This window comes from Polyodon spathula, chromosome 56 (genome assembly GCF_017654505.1).
Source record: "Polyodon spathula isolate WHYD16114869_AA chromosome 56, ASM1765450v1, whole genome shotgun sequence".
Lineage (NCBI taxonomy): Eukaryota > Metazoa > Chordata > Actinopteri > Acipenseriformes > Polyodontidae > Polyodon > Polyodon spathula.
The window spans coordinates 407,506-423,688 of NC_054589.1; the positions used below are offsets into that span (position 1 = coordinate 407,506).

The window sequence follows — 16,183 nt, forward strand, 5'->3', positions numbered from 1 at the left end:
ATGTCCTAGAGCTAACGAGAACAGGTTTAACCCTTCTATAGAATTGATGGGGTCAGCACAGACCCCCAGACTCCTGTTGAATGGTTAAAGTATGTCATTGAATCAGTGAAGTCGAGAGGTAAAATTATTTTAGTGGGGAGATATGATCTGCTGGATAGCCTATAAGCAGTGGATACAGTATAATAATTACAAGATGCATGTGAAATGCTTGATTTTAGCCCAGACTAACCTCTTAGTTATGTACGTTTTAGGTTTAGAAATAGCTCAACATCTGAGTCTAAGAGCATTGTTTTGAAAGGGTCAAATGCATGTGATTGTTTAAAATAGAACAGATTTATACTGAATGTACTTACAGGGGAGCCGCGAGGGTAACTCTATCAGAAGAATAGAAATGGAGAGCGTGATGTTGGTGAATGTGTTCTACTGTAGTAAAGGAAATCAAGTCTGTTCCATGTGTTATTGATTTGGACAGACTGGATGGGGTCAACAGGAATACATCTGCAATAGATTTGGCTAAATCAGCAAATTGGTACTAACAGTATTTCATCCAGTCTTCAGTAACTTACAGTATCTGTCTGGCCTTCTGGGGCATGACCTTTTGTCTTTTATAATATAATTCCAGAATACTGTGGCTGGAAGCACCCTTGCCCTTTATAGCTCTGTAATGTGAATTCTCTATTCAAAGCTACTATACATTTGGCCATTACATGTTCCAGCGGCAAAGCTGAAAACAGGCATAGTTGTACTTTGAAATGTTGATGGAAAATTGAGATGTTAATGTTGCCTTTACAAACTAAATCTCCAGTCGAGAACCGGTTTAAAGATCCTTAATTATCATTTTCAGTTGAATTGAACCTGTTTGACATAGAAATGTAATTACTGATAAATAAGACTATTACCGCAAAGAATGCTCAATGTTTTAAGAAGCAAATTTGAATGTATTATTGACTTTGGCCCTTTTCTCCCAGGAGAATTAGACAAATAAGAAAAAGTCAATAATTTGTGCCTTATAGATAGTCTGAAGAGTATATAAAAATGTTGGCATCTGCTTTGTTTGTCTGCCTTAGACTGGAATATATATACAAAAAACAGGAACATATTGGGGTAGATGTAAGGATACACGCCAAGTGATTTGTGGGTGCAAAACCCCCATATGTGACCGTAAATCGTGTTTAGCAGCCAAAGTCTAAAGTAAAGTGTTTAGCAGCCTCTAAAAATGCGGTTCACCAGTCAAATTTGCACTTTGCCATCATTAATCCATTAAAATTATATTGAAATGTATTCAGATGAAGAACAGAGAATGAAATTGGGCAGTTGCTGACCCTCCAAAAACTTTACACCTCTTATTACAAGGTGCAAGCCATTGTAGAAGCGAGTAATTAAGAGCTGTATAAAAGCACACACCTGCAGAGACCTGTCATTGGCTTCAGGATGGCTGCTGTGGTTCACTTCCTGATGCAGCGACTCTTGGCTCTTGTTGAGGAGAGGCAGGAACACATTTTGAGGAGAAGGGCAAGACGAAGAAGACCCCATATATTCAATCCCAGGGTCACTTTGTTTGGGATGCCGGAGGATGCGGTGCTAAAGCATTATCGTCTCACTCCGCAGATCATCCTAGACCTAATAGCTGAATTGAGGGTTGAGCTAGACCCCAGTGTCAATCTAGGGACCGCTGTCCCTGCACATGTGAAAGTGCTGTGTTCTCTGCACTACTTAGCCCCTGGTTCCTTTCAGACCACAGTTGGAATGTTTGGAGGGATACCCAATCCACCTTGCTAAGCACATTTCTGGATGTCATGCTGAAAAGGGTAGGCCAATACATATACATAAGGATACTAGCTGAGGCTTTTCCAAACCACTCCATTTCATACAGCAGTAAGGACTCTCCTCACCTTCTCAGAAAACTTTTTTACTTTTCCGTGCTCCAAGAGGACTTTGCTGCCCTTAATCTAACCTTTTTTTTTTTTTTTTCTTTTCGGTTTTGTATTTTCATGCTCCGCAAATGTCATACAGCGCCTACTGCTCTCTGTACTCCTAACTCCGACACCTTTGGGGTGCAAGTGCGGCAGCTTAATAGACCGTTCTGCTCATCGAGACCCTCATTATCATAATTGCGGATCATCATTTGTGCATTTTGAGTAATTAGCATTGCTCTTAAGCTTACATAGGGCGCAGTGCAAAATAATTGCCTGGCCTCAATGCAATTTGAATTTTGCATCTGCATTTATTTGCACTGTGCCTATACTTACGCCTGTCCCATTGTGCGGAGACAGGCTTACTGCCTGACACACAAAAAAGTGAACTAAATGCATGTAAAATAAACAGGTGTGTGATTCATGTAGGGATGGGCCGGTATACAATTCCCACGGTATGATAACCATCAAAAAGAATACCATGGTAACCTTAATATCACAATAATGCAAGTTATAAAAATGTAAAGATGAAGTCCCAGATTTGTGAAATGTTATCCAGTTTTTGTAAGTAGTTTAATTTATTAAACATTGTGAATTGGATTTTACCACACACTTTGAACATGGATATTTTTTATAATGGTGCAAGTTAATTTCCAAAATCAATCATGGAAAATCCTTGCTAATTGTCTCAAACGACACGTCTGCTTTGATTTAGTTTTTCTCCTCATAACCTGTAGGCTATATTGTCACTTTTTATGATACTAAACATGAACCATAAAATCATACAGTAGCAAGAAATAGCTAACTTGAATACTGCATAGCATTTTAAAACTAGTTTTTGAGTCTTCGTTTAGCAGATAACAAGGCTGCCATTTTTAAATGGCTGCTTTAACCCAGGCCAGGGTTACAACGCCTCAGTGCTAATCTCATGCTATAAACAGAAAATGGACTTATGCTGGTTTTAAGCATTGTGTGTTCCTATACAAAGTACATCACAACTCTGTTGAACAACACCATAGTAAATTACAAGGTTTTTGATTTACTGTATTAAAACTTTTTACCAACTGTGATATTTTTTAAATACGCTGCTTTTGACTTTGAGCAGTGTTGATTATTGCAGTATGGGTAATGAACAGTGATAATCTGGAGAAACTGTTGAATTAAAGAGTTGCCAATGATCTGTCCTGTGGTTTACTGTCTGGTACAGTAGTATCAGATTACCATTAGTATTACAGTTCAGGTGGATGTGCAAGTTTTTATTGTAGTTGTGCGGTGTTTGATTGTTACTGTTGATTTTTATGTTTGTTTGTACCCTGCTTGGTTGCAGTATTTGCTGATTGAGTCAACACTGGAAGTTTGTTCTTTTGATGCCAGATTGTTTCTAAAAATACAGTTCACTGTAACAGTGTATGAAGCATTGCTACTGTATCAAGGAGTAGTGAGGTAATCTGCTGGTGGCCAGCAATCCTATTGCAATCCTTGTTTTACAAATACTGCATGGGTAGGCTTCAGTACCATTTTATGTTTTGTGCAGGTGCTGTAGATGCTAACATAGTTATGAATTTTGACTTACTTGAAAGACAGACCTTATTTACTATTTAAGCACTAGTTTATAGTAAACTGTGTATTTGTAAATATGTATGAATGGACCTTGTTTGTAAAAAAAAAAAGTATTAGACTAATGCTATTTAAAAGAAAATGTTTGCTATTTTGTTAAAATTCAGCTTACAGATTGTGTTCTTACTCTCACCTTGCCCTCCAGTTCAGAAGTGTGTTTGCTTGTGTCTACTGGACTGTAAAGTGCCTTGCCAGATAGGCAAGGAAAGAGTAATAGACAGTAAGTCTACCTGCAGAAGTATGATGCAGAAGTTCTCTATGGCTAAAACTTTTCTGTTAGATTCAGAATGGGAAATGTCTAATTTCTTATTTGACTATCACACTATTCTTTTTAGCAGTGTCTTCCTTCAGTTTCCATTTTAGTTCTTGTTTCTTCTTGCATGAAGATCTTTTAAAATGTTTTGAAATTTGGCTTAATATTAACGTAAAACTGCAACAGATTGTACATCTTTTTGTACTGTAACATTTTATATAGAAAAAAGGAAAACTCGAGACTCTGTGCTGTATATGTCTGGTTTGCATCTTGTTAATTACTAATGGTGGCCAATAGAGAGGTTAAGTAAAACCTGCAGTGTCCCACATTTACTCTAGCATAACGTACAGTAATTCCCCTGTAACCATTATCTCCCCACATGGTAATTCTGTGATTCCGGTTAGCTTGTATTCTGTCCCAGTTTTGTTCTGCAATTCAGAAACATTTCTGGGATTTTCAGTGTAGCTTGTTCAGGAATCGCACAGTACTTTGTGTTTTTCTGTAGGAGGGGTGTATCTGTTGTATCCTGCATGCAATATTGTTGCAGGATTTAATGAGTTGTCACTGAGGGTTTAATACAGTCTGCCTTACCAGCCTTCAGATGTGTCAGAAACAAAGCAATGCTTTGTGATTGCAAGCCGTTCACAGTCGTACAGCCTGGAAGCACAGGGAAGCTCAGAAGCTCTCGAGAGCCACCCAAACATTATGAAGAGACCCCAAGGGCAGCAATTCAATCTGGTGTACCAGTTGCGATTAACTGTGAAATTTGCACTGTGTGTCAAGGTCTACAGTTGTCTAGAATAAAAGGGAAAGGGACATTTCAAGGCTTCTCAGAAAAATTAAAAATGATTAGGTCATGATACAGTTGCTGTTTTTTTTTTTTTTGAGGAATTGACTGGCTGTTGATTTAGCTCAGTATTGAGGATAATGGGCTAAATTGGAAATAGACTGGAAACAGTGGCAAACGCAATCGTAGGTCTAGTATCGAAGTATACTTTTTTTTTTTAAACAAGCCATGCAAGAGGATGAATTATTAAATTAAACCTGTCTCGTTAAACTTTGGAATGACGGTAGTAAGCACTTTAATGCTCGTTCCTTAACCCTAATCCTTGTTCCAGCGTCCTAAAACACATTTTAGGACGGCTAATGTTTTAAGACAAATGTTTTTGCCTGCATTTTAAATTTTTCATCATCGGATCAGATTGTTGCTGTACCAGCTAACATTGTTTACTCCACACATTTTGAACATTTGAAAACATTTATTTATGAAGTAAATTGTGATCCAAGAATGTGAGTCAAAGCAGCCAGTCCTTGGGCTGTTTTCAGTTCTCTGGCTGCCTTTAAAGAGGATTTGTGGTGTTTGGGAATTTTTATGGCTCTGCTTTAATCCTCGGCTAGCCAGAATGCTGCAGTATGCTGAACAGCAAAGGGATTGCTCGGCAGTGCATGGGGGTGGGGTGGGAGCAACACAGGAGGGACAAGATGATGGGAGATCCTCATTGTTTAAAACAAAGGGTTGCACTGACTCTTACCTCTCCTTAAATGATCAGAATTACTCATTTGTGCTGCAGAATAGGGTAAAGGGTGTGTGTCTGGGGGAATGATTATAGGAATTTGTTCCAATAGGAAGTACATGGTTATGTGGGCACTACACAAATAGCTGTGTATTTGTTACTGAATCATAAGGAGGGTGTCCATCCTTCCGTTTACATTCAGTTGTAAAAGATACATTATTCATGAAGCACATAAAGTAATGTACATTAAGTGTCTCCCAGCAGTAACGGTTAAATAGCTGCTGTGCAATAACATCATTTTAGATTGTAATATAAAATACATGTTATATTTATTTCTTTAAAGTACTTTTATTCGCGTTACTGTTTTTGATTATATTGTACCTAGGTTGAAACAATGCTGACTTGCCAATATGATTGAATTCAGTGAAGCTTGATGTCTGGAAAATTGAGACCACCCGTGGTCTTTGATGTAGAATGCTGCAGTACAATAAAAACGAAGTCAAATACCAATATCTCAATTCTTCTCTATGGAAATTCAGTGCTACAATAACAAGCTATTTTAGTTATAAAAGAATGGAATATAGATATTTAAGGATGTGCCAGTTATTTAAAAAAAAAAAAAAACAACAATCTATGATTGGCATTTCCCTGTCAGTGTTTTTATTATTATTATCCACACTTTTCAATGACACAGCAACGCTGTTACCAACACATGTGGTGGAGATACTTTTAAATCAAAAGATTCCAATGAAATTCAAAAGGTCCATGTCAGGTCTATGATGTTATACTTTGGTTTTCATCTCCAGTCCGAACTGTATTCCAATTGCTTGGCCTTGATCAGTCCACACTGTTGTGGGTGTGGCGGCTCGCGGTGGGGAATGCATAAAAACTGGTATCAGATTCTGCCAATTGTGTATGGAGTATCTGTAATCTGAACAGGCCCAAAAAAAATCACAATTGGTGCATCCCTCATTTAAGTATATTTTCATAAAAAAAACATATGCACCTGTTTTTCCTAATGCATTTTCTGATCTCATTAAGGTTCAGAAAGAATGTTAGAGTATACATTTTCTTCGTTTTCAGACAACATCCCGGAGGACCTGAGAGACCCCTTTTACACAGACCAGTATGAGCAGGAGCACATCAAGCCTCCGGTGATCAAGCTGCTGCTGTCCAGTGAGCTGTACTGCCGTGTGTGCAGCCTCATCCTGAAAGGGGATCAGGTGGCAGCTCTGCAGGGGCACCAGTCTGTCATTCAGGCTCTGTCTCGGAAAGGCATCTACGTCATGGAGAGTGATGACAGTCCTGTGTCCGAGTCTGATCTCAGCTGTGCCCCGATCAAAATGGTGAGTATGCGTAGATTGGTCTATGTCCGATGTTAAAAGCTGATCTGAAGTAAGACTGACTTTCCACAGTATTTTCTGCCCTGTGAATAAAACAAAAACACATTATTAATGCTACAACATAACAATGGGACTCAATTAAAGCATCAGTCTGCTAGAAATAAATAATTCAGTTTCTCAGTCATATTTACCGGCAGCTGTCAAGTCAGTGAATTGCAATATGTTTTTACATCTTTAAACAATAAATCCCACGTGTTTTTTTATTTTTCCAATGCAAGCTATTTTGAAGGTGCAGACTGCATTTTTCTGAAAGATGAGCATTACACAGGATCACAGATACTCTGTGTCAAACTGCTCTTCTAAACAGTCAGTTTTGTATAGATTTCATGACTGCAGCTTACTGTGAGAATGCTGCAGTACCCTGCATTTTGGCAGGTGATGAGGTTATAGATTCCTATAGATGTTAAACCCTGGCTATTAGAATGGTCCCCTGCTTTTCTTTTTACAAGTTATTTAGGGAAGATGACTGTCAAACCACGTTTTATGGCAATAATGGGCAGTACAGAGTTCTATGGTGCATCTGAAGGCGTATTACTATTTTTTGCTAAATGATGTGCATCTTCCTACAATCGGTTCTTCTCTGATGGGGATGGGTAGTACAAGGATAGCGGCTCTCAAATCATTTGACCCTAAGGGATAAGGGAAGTGTTTAAATACTACTTCTTGATTTCTCCCCTAGTCACTGGAACACAATCCAATTCAGGCTTTCCTGGATTGACTTTACTAATGCCCTTTTGAGGCTGTTGTACATTCATTATTTTTGGTACCAATGGTAGGACGATCTTCCAACATCTTGTGGACTCCTTGTCCAGACCTGCACAAGTGTTTAATAGCTGCAGGTCGACCAGCTTACCAAAGTGATAGACGCTTTCTTTTTTCTTGGCATTTTTGGAACTTTTTTAATGCATGGCTTAAAATACACTGAAAAATACATTGATATTGACAAGCTGACACAGTAGCTGAACTCGCTGATGTGCATCACTGTTGAGTCAGAAGGTTCTAAGTGCAGATCCTGGCTCCCTCTAGTGAACTACAGTATATGCCATAAACTAGAAGCGGAGGTGTGAGCAGTTTGAGGTTCACAGCAGGAGTGGTGATGCTCTACTGGACGAGGTCAGTGGTTGCCAAGGGAGATTGACATGATTACTGATCCTTGGCTGTGATTTGTGTTTAGTGTGTCACTGGGCTTGGTCATGATCTAGGACAGCGTGTTACTCAGCATTAAACTGCAGAGCTGCAATGTGTTTGACTGGGGAAAGGGAAATGTGGAACACAAACATGTCAATTATTTAATTTACAATCTAGATCGTTTTTGAGAATATTAGCCAATGAGCATTAGCTTCTATACTGACATTCATACTTTTACATTGTTAACATTTTGGGTGAGTGATTGCAAACAACAGATTCAGTTTAAAAGGCTTTGCTTTACAATTTGGGCAGCCAGATTTCTTGTACTGATAAGGAAAATGCTCACGTGCAGAAATTGAAGTAATTAATTGTGCAGCTGTTTATCTACAGTAAGCTATTCCTTTGTATTTCAGCATTCTTTTTTTAAATAAAGACAAAAGAAAATGCGGCCTGGATTTGATTAGAGCATCCAGCGAGTGCTCATCTGATGGTATTGACGCTTTTGTGTGAAACGTCAGGAGACCCTGAAGTGGGTTGTTGGTTTGTCATTGCTTTAGACATAATTTTCACTTTCACTATGGAATTAAGCTTTTTAGTGTATGTATAATGCATGGGCTCTCCCCCGCCTTTTTATTATGGTAAAAACAGGAATCTTTCTCTACATCGCCCACATACTGGAACATTGGGAATTCCATTAGGAACTATCTGGCAAATCAGTCCCAGGCATACCAACAATAACCACAGAAGCTACTAAAGCTGTTTGGTGGTTGCTGTTGGCTTTAATACTCTTACATAGCCTACTATAGCTGCTGCCATGGATACAATCTCTGACCCAGTAGCTTCTCACCTACTGTACATTACCAGTGGGAAGGTTTTACACTTCCAGTGTTGGAAATCCTATATGAAACATTTCGTGTACATCCTAAAACTACATGTCTACTGTACAGTAAGTGCATATGAGATTGTTAGTTCTTGTCAATTGAGACTCCTGGTAAAGGTATGACTGCTTTTGTTAAATGCTTAAACATTTTAAGTGTTTGTTTCTATTTGTGGCTGCACAGCAATTGAACCTTTCTGCAGAAATATAATGAAGGCATTGTGATTACTGACATTGGTGGACCAGTTTGTCTGGTGTGCTTTTAACAGGGCGTTGTTTTCACTGTCACTATTCACTGACATCACACAACTCATCTCTGCTCAACATATTAAACATGGGTACGATAGTGGCCTCATCACTTATTAACTGCACAAAAGCAATATATTTTGTTTTACAGTTCTGTATCCATGATTTATTTTAATACAATTTACAGTAATATGTGAATGTTTAATAAACAGAGGATTTTACTTTTAGCTAAGGTTTGCTTAGTCTCTGCTTGAGACGTTCCCGGTGTATTTGGAAACTCTCCAATGTCAGCTGCTTGTTTCTTAAACATTCCAAAATGAGCAGCTGTTTTCAACAGGAGGCCAAACACACACTTTAGAAGTGAGGAAAATATGAACGTGCAGCAGGGCAGGCAGGATGTTCTTTGTACTCTGGGCCTACAAGAGCTTTCCAGATGCCATCTGAATACCAGTTGTTTCAAGTCTGACAGTGTTTTCCAGCTAGGAAAGGGGTAATGAGATGTGCATGCGAGCACCTACTGTATCTGATTGGCTTCTGAAATATGTGGTGATGGTTTTGATTGGCCAGTCAGAGGGACTATAATTACTCTGCTCAAACACTACAGTTCCACCATTGGATTAGTTAATAGATAGATAGATAGATACAATTTGTTTATTAATTAATGTTGAGGGAAGGTTTACAGTAAATACAGGTCTTTGAAGATTAAACATAAGGCGCTCAGGACTCGAAATAACCGACAGCACCAGTGGCAATTGCCGCAGTGCCCAAGCTGCTTGCTGCAATGCCTCTCAAATTTAAAAAAAACATACAATAGAAGTTGCCTGTAAGCCTGTCCGTCATTGCCGCCGGTGTTCCTCGGCACCAGCACACCTGATCTAAAACTGATTCACAAACTTGCTCAACGTCAGCTGATCTGTTCAGTCACAGTTTAATTCTGTCTAATCATCTCATCCTGCGAGAAGCAAAATAAATCCAATGTACGGAAAAATATTTTGTCTCTCATTCACTGTACACACAGAATGGAAAGGGACGCAGACATGCATATTTGTTGTAATCTGTTACACTGCAGCAATAACCGTTAAATACTTGCTTCTGCAATATAACAGCATTGATTAAGGTACACTCCAGTCCCATAGGTGGCAGCAGTAAGCCTCATTTTTGGCTTTGCCAGCAATATTAAGGATATTTACTTTTAGGTCCTGTCCACACTAGATAACCGATCTTGAGCACCGTACTCAAACGTTTTAATTAATTCATCTCAAACTTTAGCGTCCATACTGAAATACCGTTTCATGTTTAGTTGGATGTAATGCTTGCACACACTAATGCTATTAGAATAGTTTGGTTACAGTTCCTAGCGCAATGAAAAGTGGAAATTAATACGATAGTGTAACAGAGCAGCTTTTAGCATTTGCCATTTTAGTAGGGTTCAAGATAAAAACCCAAATTACTGTCCATTACTATTACAGAAATATTTTAAACAGAAAAACAGCCTGACAGAGTAAAACACCAAGGTTACATTGATTCTGATCAGCAAAGTTTTTGTTTCCATATGCGCTCAACAGCAGTACATAAGTAATTAATCACGAACTTGATACTCTCATTGAATGAGAAATAGACCCACGAGTAATTAAATTCAGTATCTTTATATTTGCTCATAAATGCTGACTAGTAACAATTCAATTATAGCAAATTTGACATTTCACACAATGATTCAGTCAGCAACTAATCTACAAATGTTCCGTATATCCAAACGTTGAAAAAAAAAAACTCAAATATATCAACAACGAATAGTCAAAAGAAAACAAAGTAATGTCTCAAACGTAATGAAAAATCCCCAACAGAATAATATTCACAGTAAACATTCCAAGCACAACAAAAAAACACAACCTCATAACTGTCAGTGTTACTTCAGCCAGGAACTATGAATAAAAAATATAAACCAGTTGGATCTCACACAATGATTGAAGAGCCGTGTTGATTGAAGTTACACTCCAAGTTCCGCTGCGGCACGATTCATTAAAAAAGAAAACGGGTCAATCCTTGAATCGCAATTTCTACTATGCTCATTGTCCTGTTTTTTCCAGCATTTAATATTATACTCAGGATGTTCTATTGAATTGAGTACTGTTGTACAAGGAATGTTCTAAGTCAAAGACTAACACAAAGACTTCAACCCTGAATATGTTACTTTTCTTTCTTTTACATAAAATCAGTTTTGGTACAGTGTAACACGTTGTGTTCTGTCAGTATGCATTAGTATTATTTGTAAATTAAGCATAATGAACCTTTACAGATCCCCTTTTGAAAATGTTTTACAGAATTGCAATTCTCAGCAAGAGAAATCTTTCAAATGTATATAACCACATCAAAATGGCATTCAATTGTCTGAAGACTCAGAAGCAGGGTCATTTTTTTAATATGACGATTGGCTATATAGTTTTGTTGCAACACAGTGATTGTGTTTTAACCAGTAATGTTTGTAATCCTGTCTCCTCTTCAGAGTGCTCACATGCCAATGATTGATGCCCTAATGATGGCCTACACAGTGGAAATGATCAGCATTGAAAAGGTTGTCGCCAGTGTTAAACGTTTCTCAACATTTAGTGCCTCGAAGGAGCTTCCTTTTGACCTCGAGGATGCAATGGTCTTCTGGATAAATAAGGTACAGATATTCCCTTGATCTCATGCAAGTTTGTGATTTTGAGTAATGGTATAGAGTTCTGTTTAGAGTAAAATTCCACTCGGGGATATTGATGATGAATTGCAGAGGTTTGTGACCCCAGGCGTGACCGTTCCCTGTGGTAGTTTCACAAAATATTCTAGCGGTTGGCATGCTCTTTGCTCCCTATTTTCTACCTGTTTCACAATGTTTCATGAACAGTGTAGTTTTGTAGGAATAGTCTCATCTAGTGTAATGTTTCATTTTATTTTGTTCTACAAAAATGTAACTTGATCTAGCAGATTGCTGCATAGCTGTCAAACTAGCCTCTGATACATGGGGAGCAGAAAACCTTCTGCCCTTGTGCTAAAAGACGTAGACAGATTAAAAGTAAGGCTGTAAATGTTTAAACGTCAATTCAAATTAAAAATATATATATAGAATTTTACTAAATGTTTAATTAAATATAGGACAATCAATTTTTTTTTTTGGCAGTTATTATACTGGTATGACTAACATTCAAAATACAGAATCACAAAATAACTACTACTAAGTACTGGAGTAGTTTTTTCTTAATTGTATAAAATATAATTTAAAATCTTGATATGGATATCTACTTTTTCATGTAACTGACTAATGAGATAGCATTGAAATTGATATTGGTATGCACTGGCATAACATGTTTTGTGTTAATTGTAAACCATAACTGTACATTTGCTGTGCTGTGTATGCAAGCCAATAATAAGAAGGACAGGTTTTCAGCTAATCTCGCCCATAATGACTGATGGGTTTGTACTGGGATTTGATTGTGTAGCAGCTCCAAGTTTCTAAAGTTTCCTGTGTTTGACCTGTGAAACGGTAATGTCTTGTCAGTGTTAAGGAGTAGCTGAATCTGCACTTTTAGGAAAGTGTGTAATTACAGCTCTATCAATGGTGCACCAGAGCTGTAGTGTGTTTAGAAACCTGGTCACCTGAGAGAGACGTGATTTGTAATGAATTGAATGAGACTAGTGCAGATATAATTCTCGTAGGACTTGCATCCGGTTTTATGAATCAAATGTCTCTTTTATATTTGGTCATTGATCATTGGTTAACTGCTGCTCCTAGTTTAATTCTACTTGGCATTTAACAACGGGTCTCCTTGAAAATATAGTAGTACCACCTGAATTGTTGTTTTTTGGTTTTTTTGTAAAGGTTCTCTGTTACGTGGAAGATTTTACATGGCTGTCTTCTAGAATTCACAATTCACTAACAGATATAACAGGGGGTAACAGGCTTACTATTTCATCTGTTTTAGGTAAACCTGAAAATGAGAGAAATCACTGAGAAAGAACTAAAACTGAAACAGCAGCTTCTGGAGTCTCCAAGTCATCAGAAAGTAAGGAGAGGGTTGAGGAATCCACCCATAGGATTCGACTATTTGACACACGCGCTTTTAAATCTCCATTTACTTTTTTATTCTGTTTTCTTTGTAGTAACTTTAGTTCATGAAAACAGGACTCAAAACAGAGTTTCTGTCAATGTACATGTGCTTTGTTTTAATCACAAAACCTTCCAGAGAAATCATTTTGATAGCATGTGACCTCCCCAACTTTACCTAAAATATTCATATAACCTAACATATTAATGATGTGCATGTTCTTGACTTTGACCCAGATCTGTAACCTACAGCCAATTTTAGATTCAATCCAGTGGATTATTCATGTTTATTACTGGTTGATTAACCCTTTTTAGGTTCGTACAGTACTTTTTTTTTAAACCTGGGACTGTAATTTTTTTATGATCCCGTTAAATGCATCTGACTTTTTCTGCTGCTTTTCCTGTTTGTTTCCTTTTCCTAACTCCTTTCCCTGCTACTTGGATAGTCTCCTTCCAAATGGTATTGGAAACTAGTACCTGTAAGTTTACTACTAGATCTTTTTCCTATCTTTCCAATGCAGTATCCAGCAGTGTAATTAGATTTCCAACATGTTGCATGCAGGACATTTGAAAATTTCCCAATAGAAAAATGCATACTACTCTTTCACGTAAGGTTTTTGGAATGCTCACAGTAGCTTTCCAGTGGTAGAGAATAACCCGCAATTGTAAACCTTTTGTCATATTACATCAGGGTGCAATTTGTCACTCATATTGTGATGTTTTCAATCTGGAAGTAACTTGTGAAAGTTTTTATGGAATATATTGGAAGCCAAAGATATAGTTGTTCAGCATGCCATGGTTTTAAATACTGCAATATTGTATGAGCCGCTACATTCAGAAAAGACAGCTCTTCTGTCTTTTCATTTGTCCTGCTGTTGCATTCAGCTGCCTGATAAATCTTTTTTACATTGTGTCAAAGTGAATAAAGTGGGAAGTCACAAGGATATTTGTCACACATTCAAACAATGCATACTTTCAGCAAAGGCTTTTGCATATTCCAAGAACAGTTGGTTGCAGGCTTTGTACAGTATAAGGACAGATGAATTTAAATCACTTTCTTGCTATCCTATATGTTTCTCCCATCCCCAATATCAAACCATGTTTGTTGTAACCATTTATAACACTGAAACACTGACTACACTGTCTGTCTGTCTCTCATTCTATCCCCTGTCTCTGTTAGCCTGATTTAATGTATGCCCTAGCTCATTGCATGTTGGAGCCATTGGAATATGCCCGTGTGGTACAGTATTCTCCATGTTTAACCGGTAGAAAACAAATGTTGTAGTTACCTAGCCTTTTCTTCTTGGTATGTACAATTTAGAAAATATGACCTTTATTTTCAAATCCATATGTTATGCTACTGAGTTGCAATGTGCTCCCGGTTTACCATAGCTTATCCCCAGGCAAACCAATTGAGGGTTTTTCACTGTGCTGGTTAGTTGAATGTATTGGACATTATTTAGTCTCTCTTGTGTCTTAAGTTGTAATACACTTAAATCCCAGCGCAGCGGGTAACCCATGACAGTGAAGGGTAATAAAAAAAATCTGTCACTTGAAAGGAAGGGTTAATAAGTATTGTTTTATAATTAACCCTTCAGCTTGTAATTTGATCTTGTAGACTTAAAGCTGATCATTTAAAGTATTTAGCCAACACTTAGTTACGTTTGGCAATGACCAACACCAGACAATCATCTACAGATGCTATGCAATAATGAATGTCATCTAGGTTCCCATTGTCTTATTCATAAAACCAAAACCAGTGTGTAATGCCTAAATAATGAATTGCATACAGTACAAACAACACTGGCCTTTTTTCCTGATTTTCAATCCTCATTTTAGGTGCGTTATCGGAGGGACCAACTTTCCAGCAGACAGTTGCCATATTTTCCTTTACTGGAAGACCTTGTGAAGGACGTGTGTGATGGTGCTGCGCTTTTAGCCGTTATACACTACTACTGTCCTGAACTCATGAAACTCGATGGTACGGGGTTAACCTCCTTACAGCCCCTTGGGAGCCAATGTAGTGAGACTGGAATCAAGTCTTTTTTGTGCATTTCAGGAAATTCATTTTTTTAACCATATGCATAAATGTGTGTGCTTCAGATAGCATAATTTGTTATCCAACTGGTGTCTGCAATATGTAGTTTGCAAACAAATGTAGGATTACCTTTTTGCTTATCACTGTTTTTGTACGTTGCTGAATGTTTCTATAACACTTCTGTCTGCTTTCCATGTAATCTTAATGTCAGATCTGAAGCAGTCACTTGTTCTCATTTTTCAGATATATGTTTGAAGGAAGTGACCTCTATAGCAGACAGCCTATACAATATTCAGCTGCTGAAAGAGTTTGCTAATGAGTATCTCAACAAAGGTTTTTATCTCACTACAGAGGATATGTTGTATGCTCCTTTAGGGCTGAAGGTAAGGGATTGAAATGATCAATTCCCATTTATTTCCAGTATTTGATGTAAATGTTAAGATCTTCAGTATTACATATTTTGATCTTGTTTCTTTTAGCATAATGTTATGGTCTTCATTGCTGAACTGTTCTGGTGGTTTGAAATTGTCAAGCCTGACTTTGTGCAGCCAAGGGACTTTCAAGAAATTAAAGACGGTAAGGTTAACCAAACTTTGGGATTATGCATGTTTGAAATGCTTTGTGCCTCTGATGATTTTGAGCCACTGGTTTCAAGTAGTACCCTGTTATATATTTTAATCTTCCGTACTACGTATTTCTAGTTTTAGTTGTTTTAGAGTTGACACTGTCCATTGTATTTCCTGGAGCAGCGAGAGCAATGCAGCAGTCAAAGAGCACCCGTCCTCCTGTTCCCATCTCAAACGCAACCAAACGCAGTTTCATGGTGAGCCCGGCCGGCATGGCCAGTCCAGCAGAAACACCGCTGCTGCCTCCAATTCAGAGCAGCCCCGAAGTCAGTAGCAGGTACTACCTGCACCCTGAAGAGCCTGACTTGCTGTAAGTCTGTCCTTGTTTCAGTGCAACGTCACTGTTTGGTAAATAGTGATCTTTTGGTGTGCTCTGCTTAATCAGCTGTCAACATTTTTACATTTTCCATAGAAAATATTAGCAGCAGGAAAACATCTGTGCCTTGAATCTCCTTGAATGTTACACCTTATTTGAAAACTGTTTTTT

General features: G+C 37.9%; 1 protein-coding gene across 2 annotated transcripts in view; it reads left to right on the forward strand.

The window, feature by feature from the left end:
* LOC121307513 (calmodulin-regulated spectrin-associated protein 1-B-like) overlaps nucleotides 1–16,121 on the forward strand; it is a 22,071-nt gene extending 5,950 nt beyond the window's left edge. Inside the window, exons 3-10 of one of the 2 annotated variants that reach the window (XM_041239697.1) lie at nucleotides 6,381–6,643; nucleotides 11,455–11,616; nucleotides 12,911–12,991; nucleotides 13,479–13,511; nucleotides 14,872–15,013; nucleotides 15,314–15,453; nucleotides 15,550–15,646; nucleotides 15,820–16,121. In XM_041239697.1, coding sequence (XP_041095631.1) covers nucleotides 6,381–6,643; nucleotides 11,455–11,616; nucleotides 12,911–12,991; nucleotides 13,479–13,511; nucleotides 14,872–15,013; nucleotides 15,314–15,453; nucleotides 15,550–15,646; nucleotides 15,820–16,010 — 1,109 coding nt within the window. In that variant the 3' untranslated portion in view covers nucleotides 16,011–16,121. The remainder of the gene's footprint in view (nucleotides 1–6,380; nucleotides 6,644–11,454; nucleotides 11,617–12,910; nucleotides 12,992–13,478; nucleotides 13,512–14,871; nucleotides 15,014–15,313; nucleotides 15,454–15,549; nucleotides 15,647–15,819) is intronic. The other variant, XM_041239698.1, reaches the window with a different exon arrangement.
* Nucleotides 16,122–16,183: the final 62 nt, after the last annotated feature.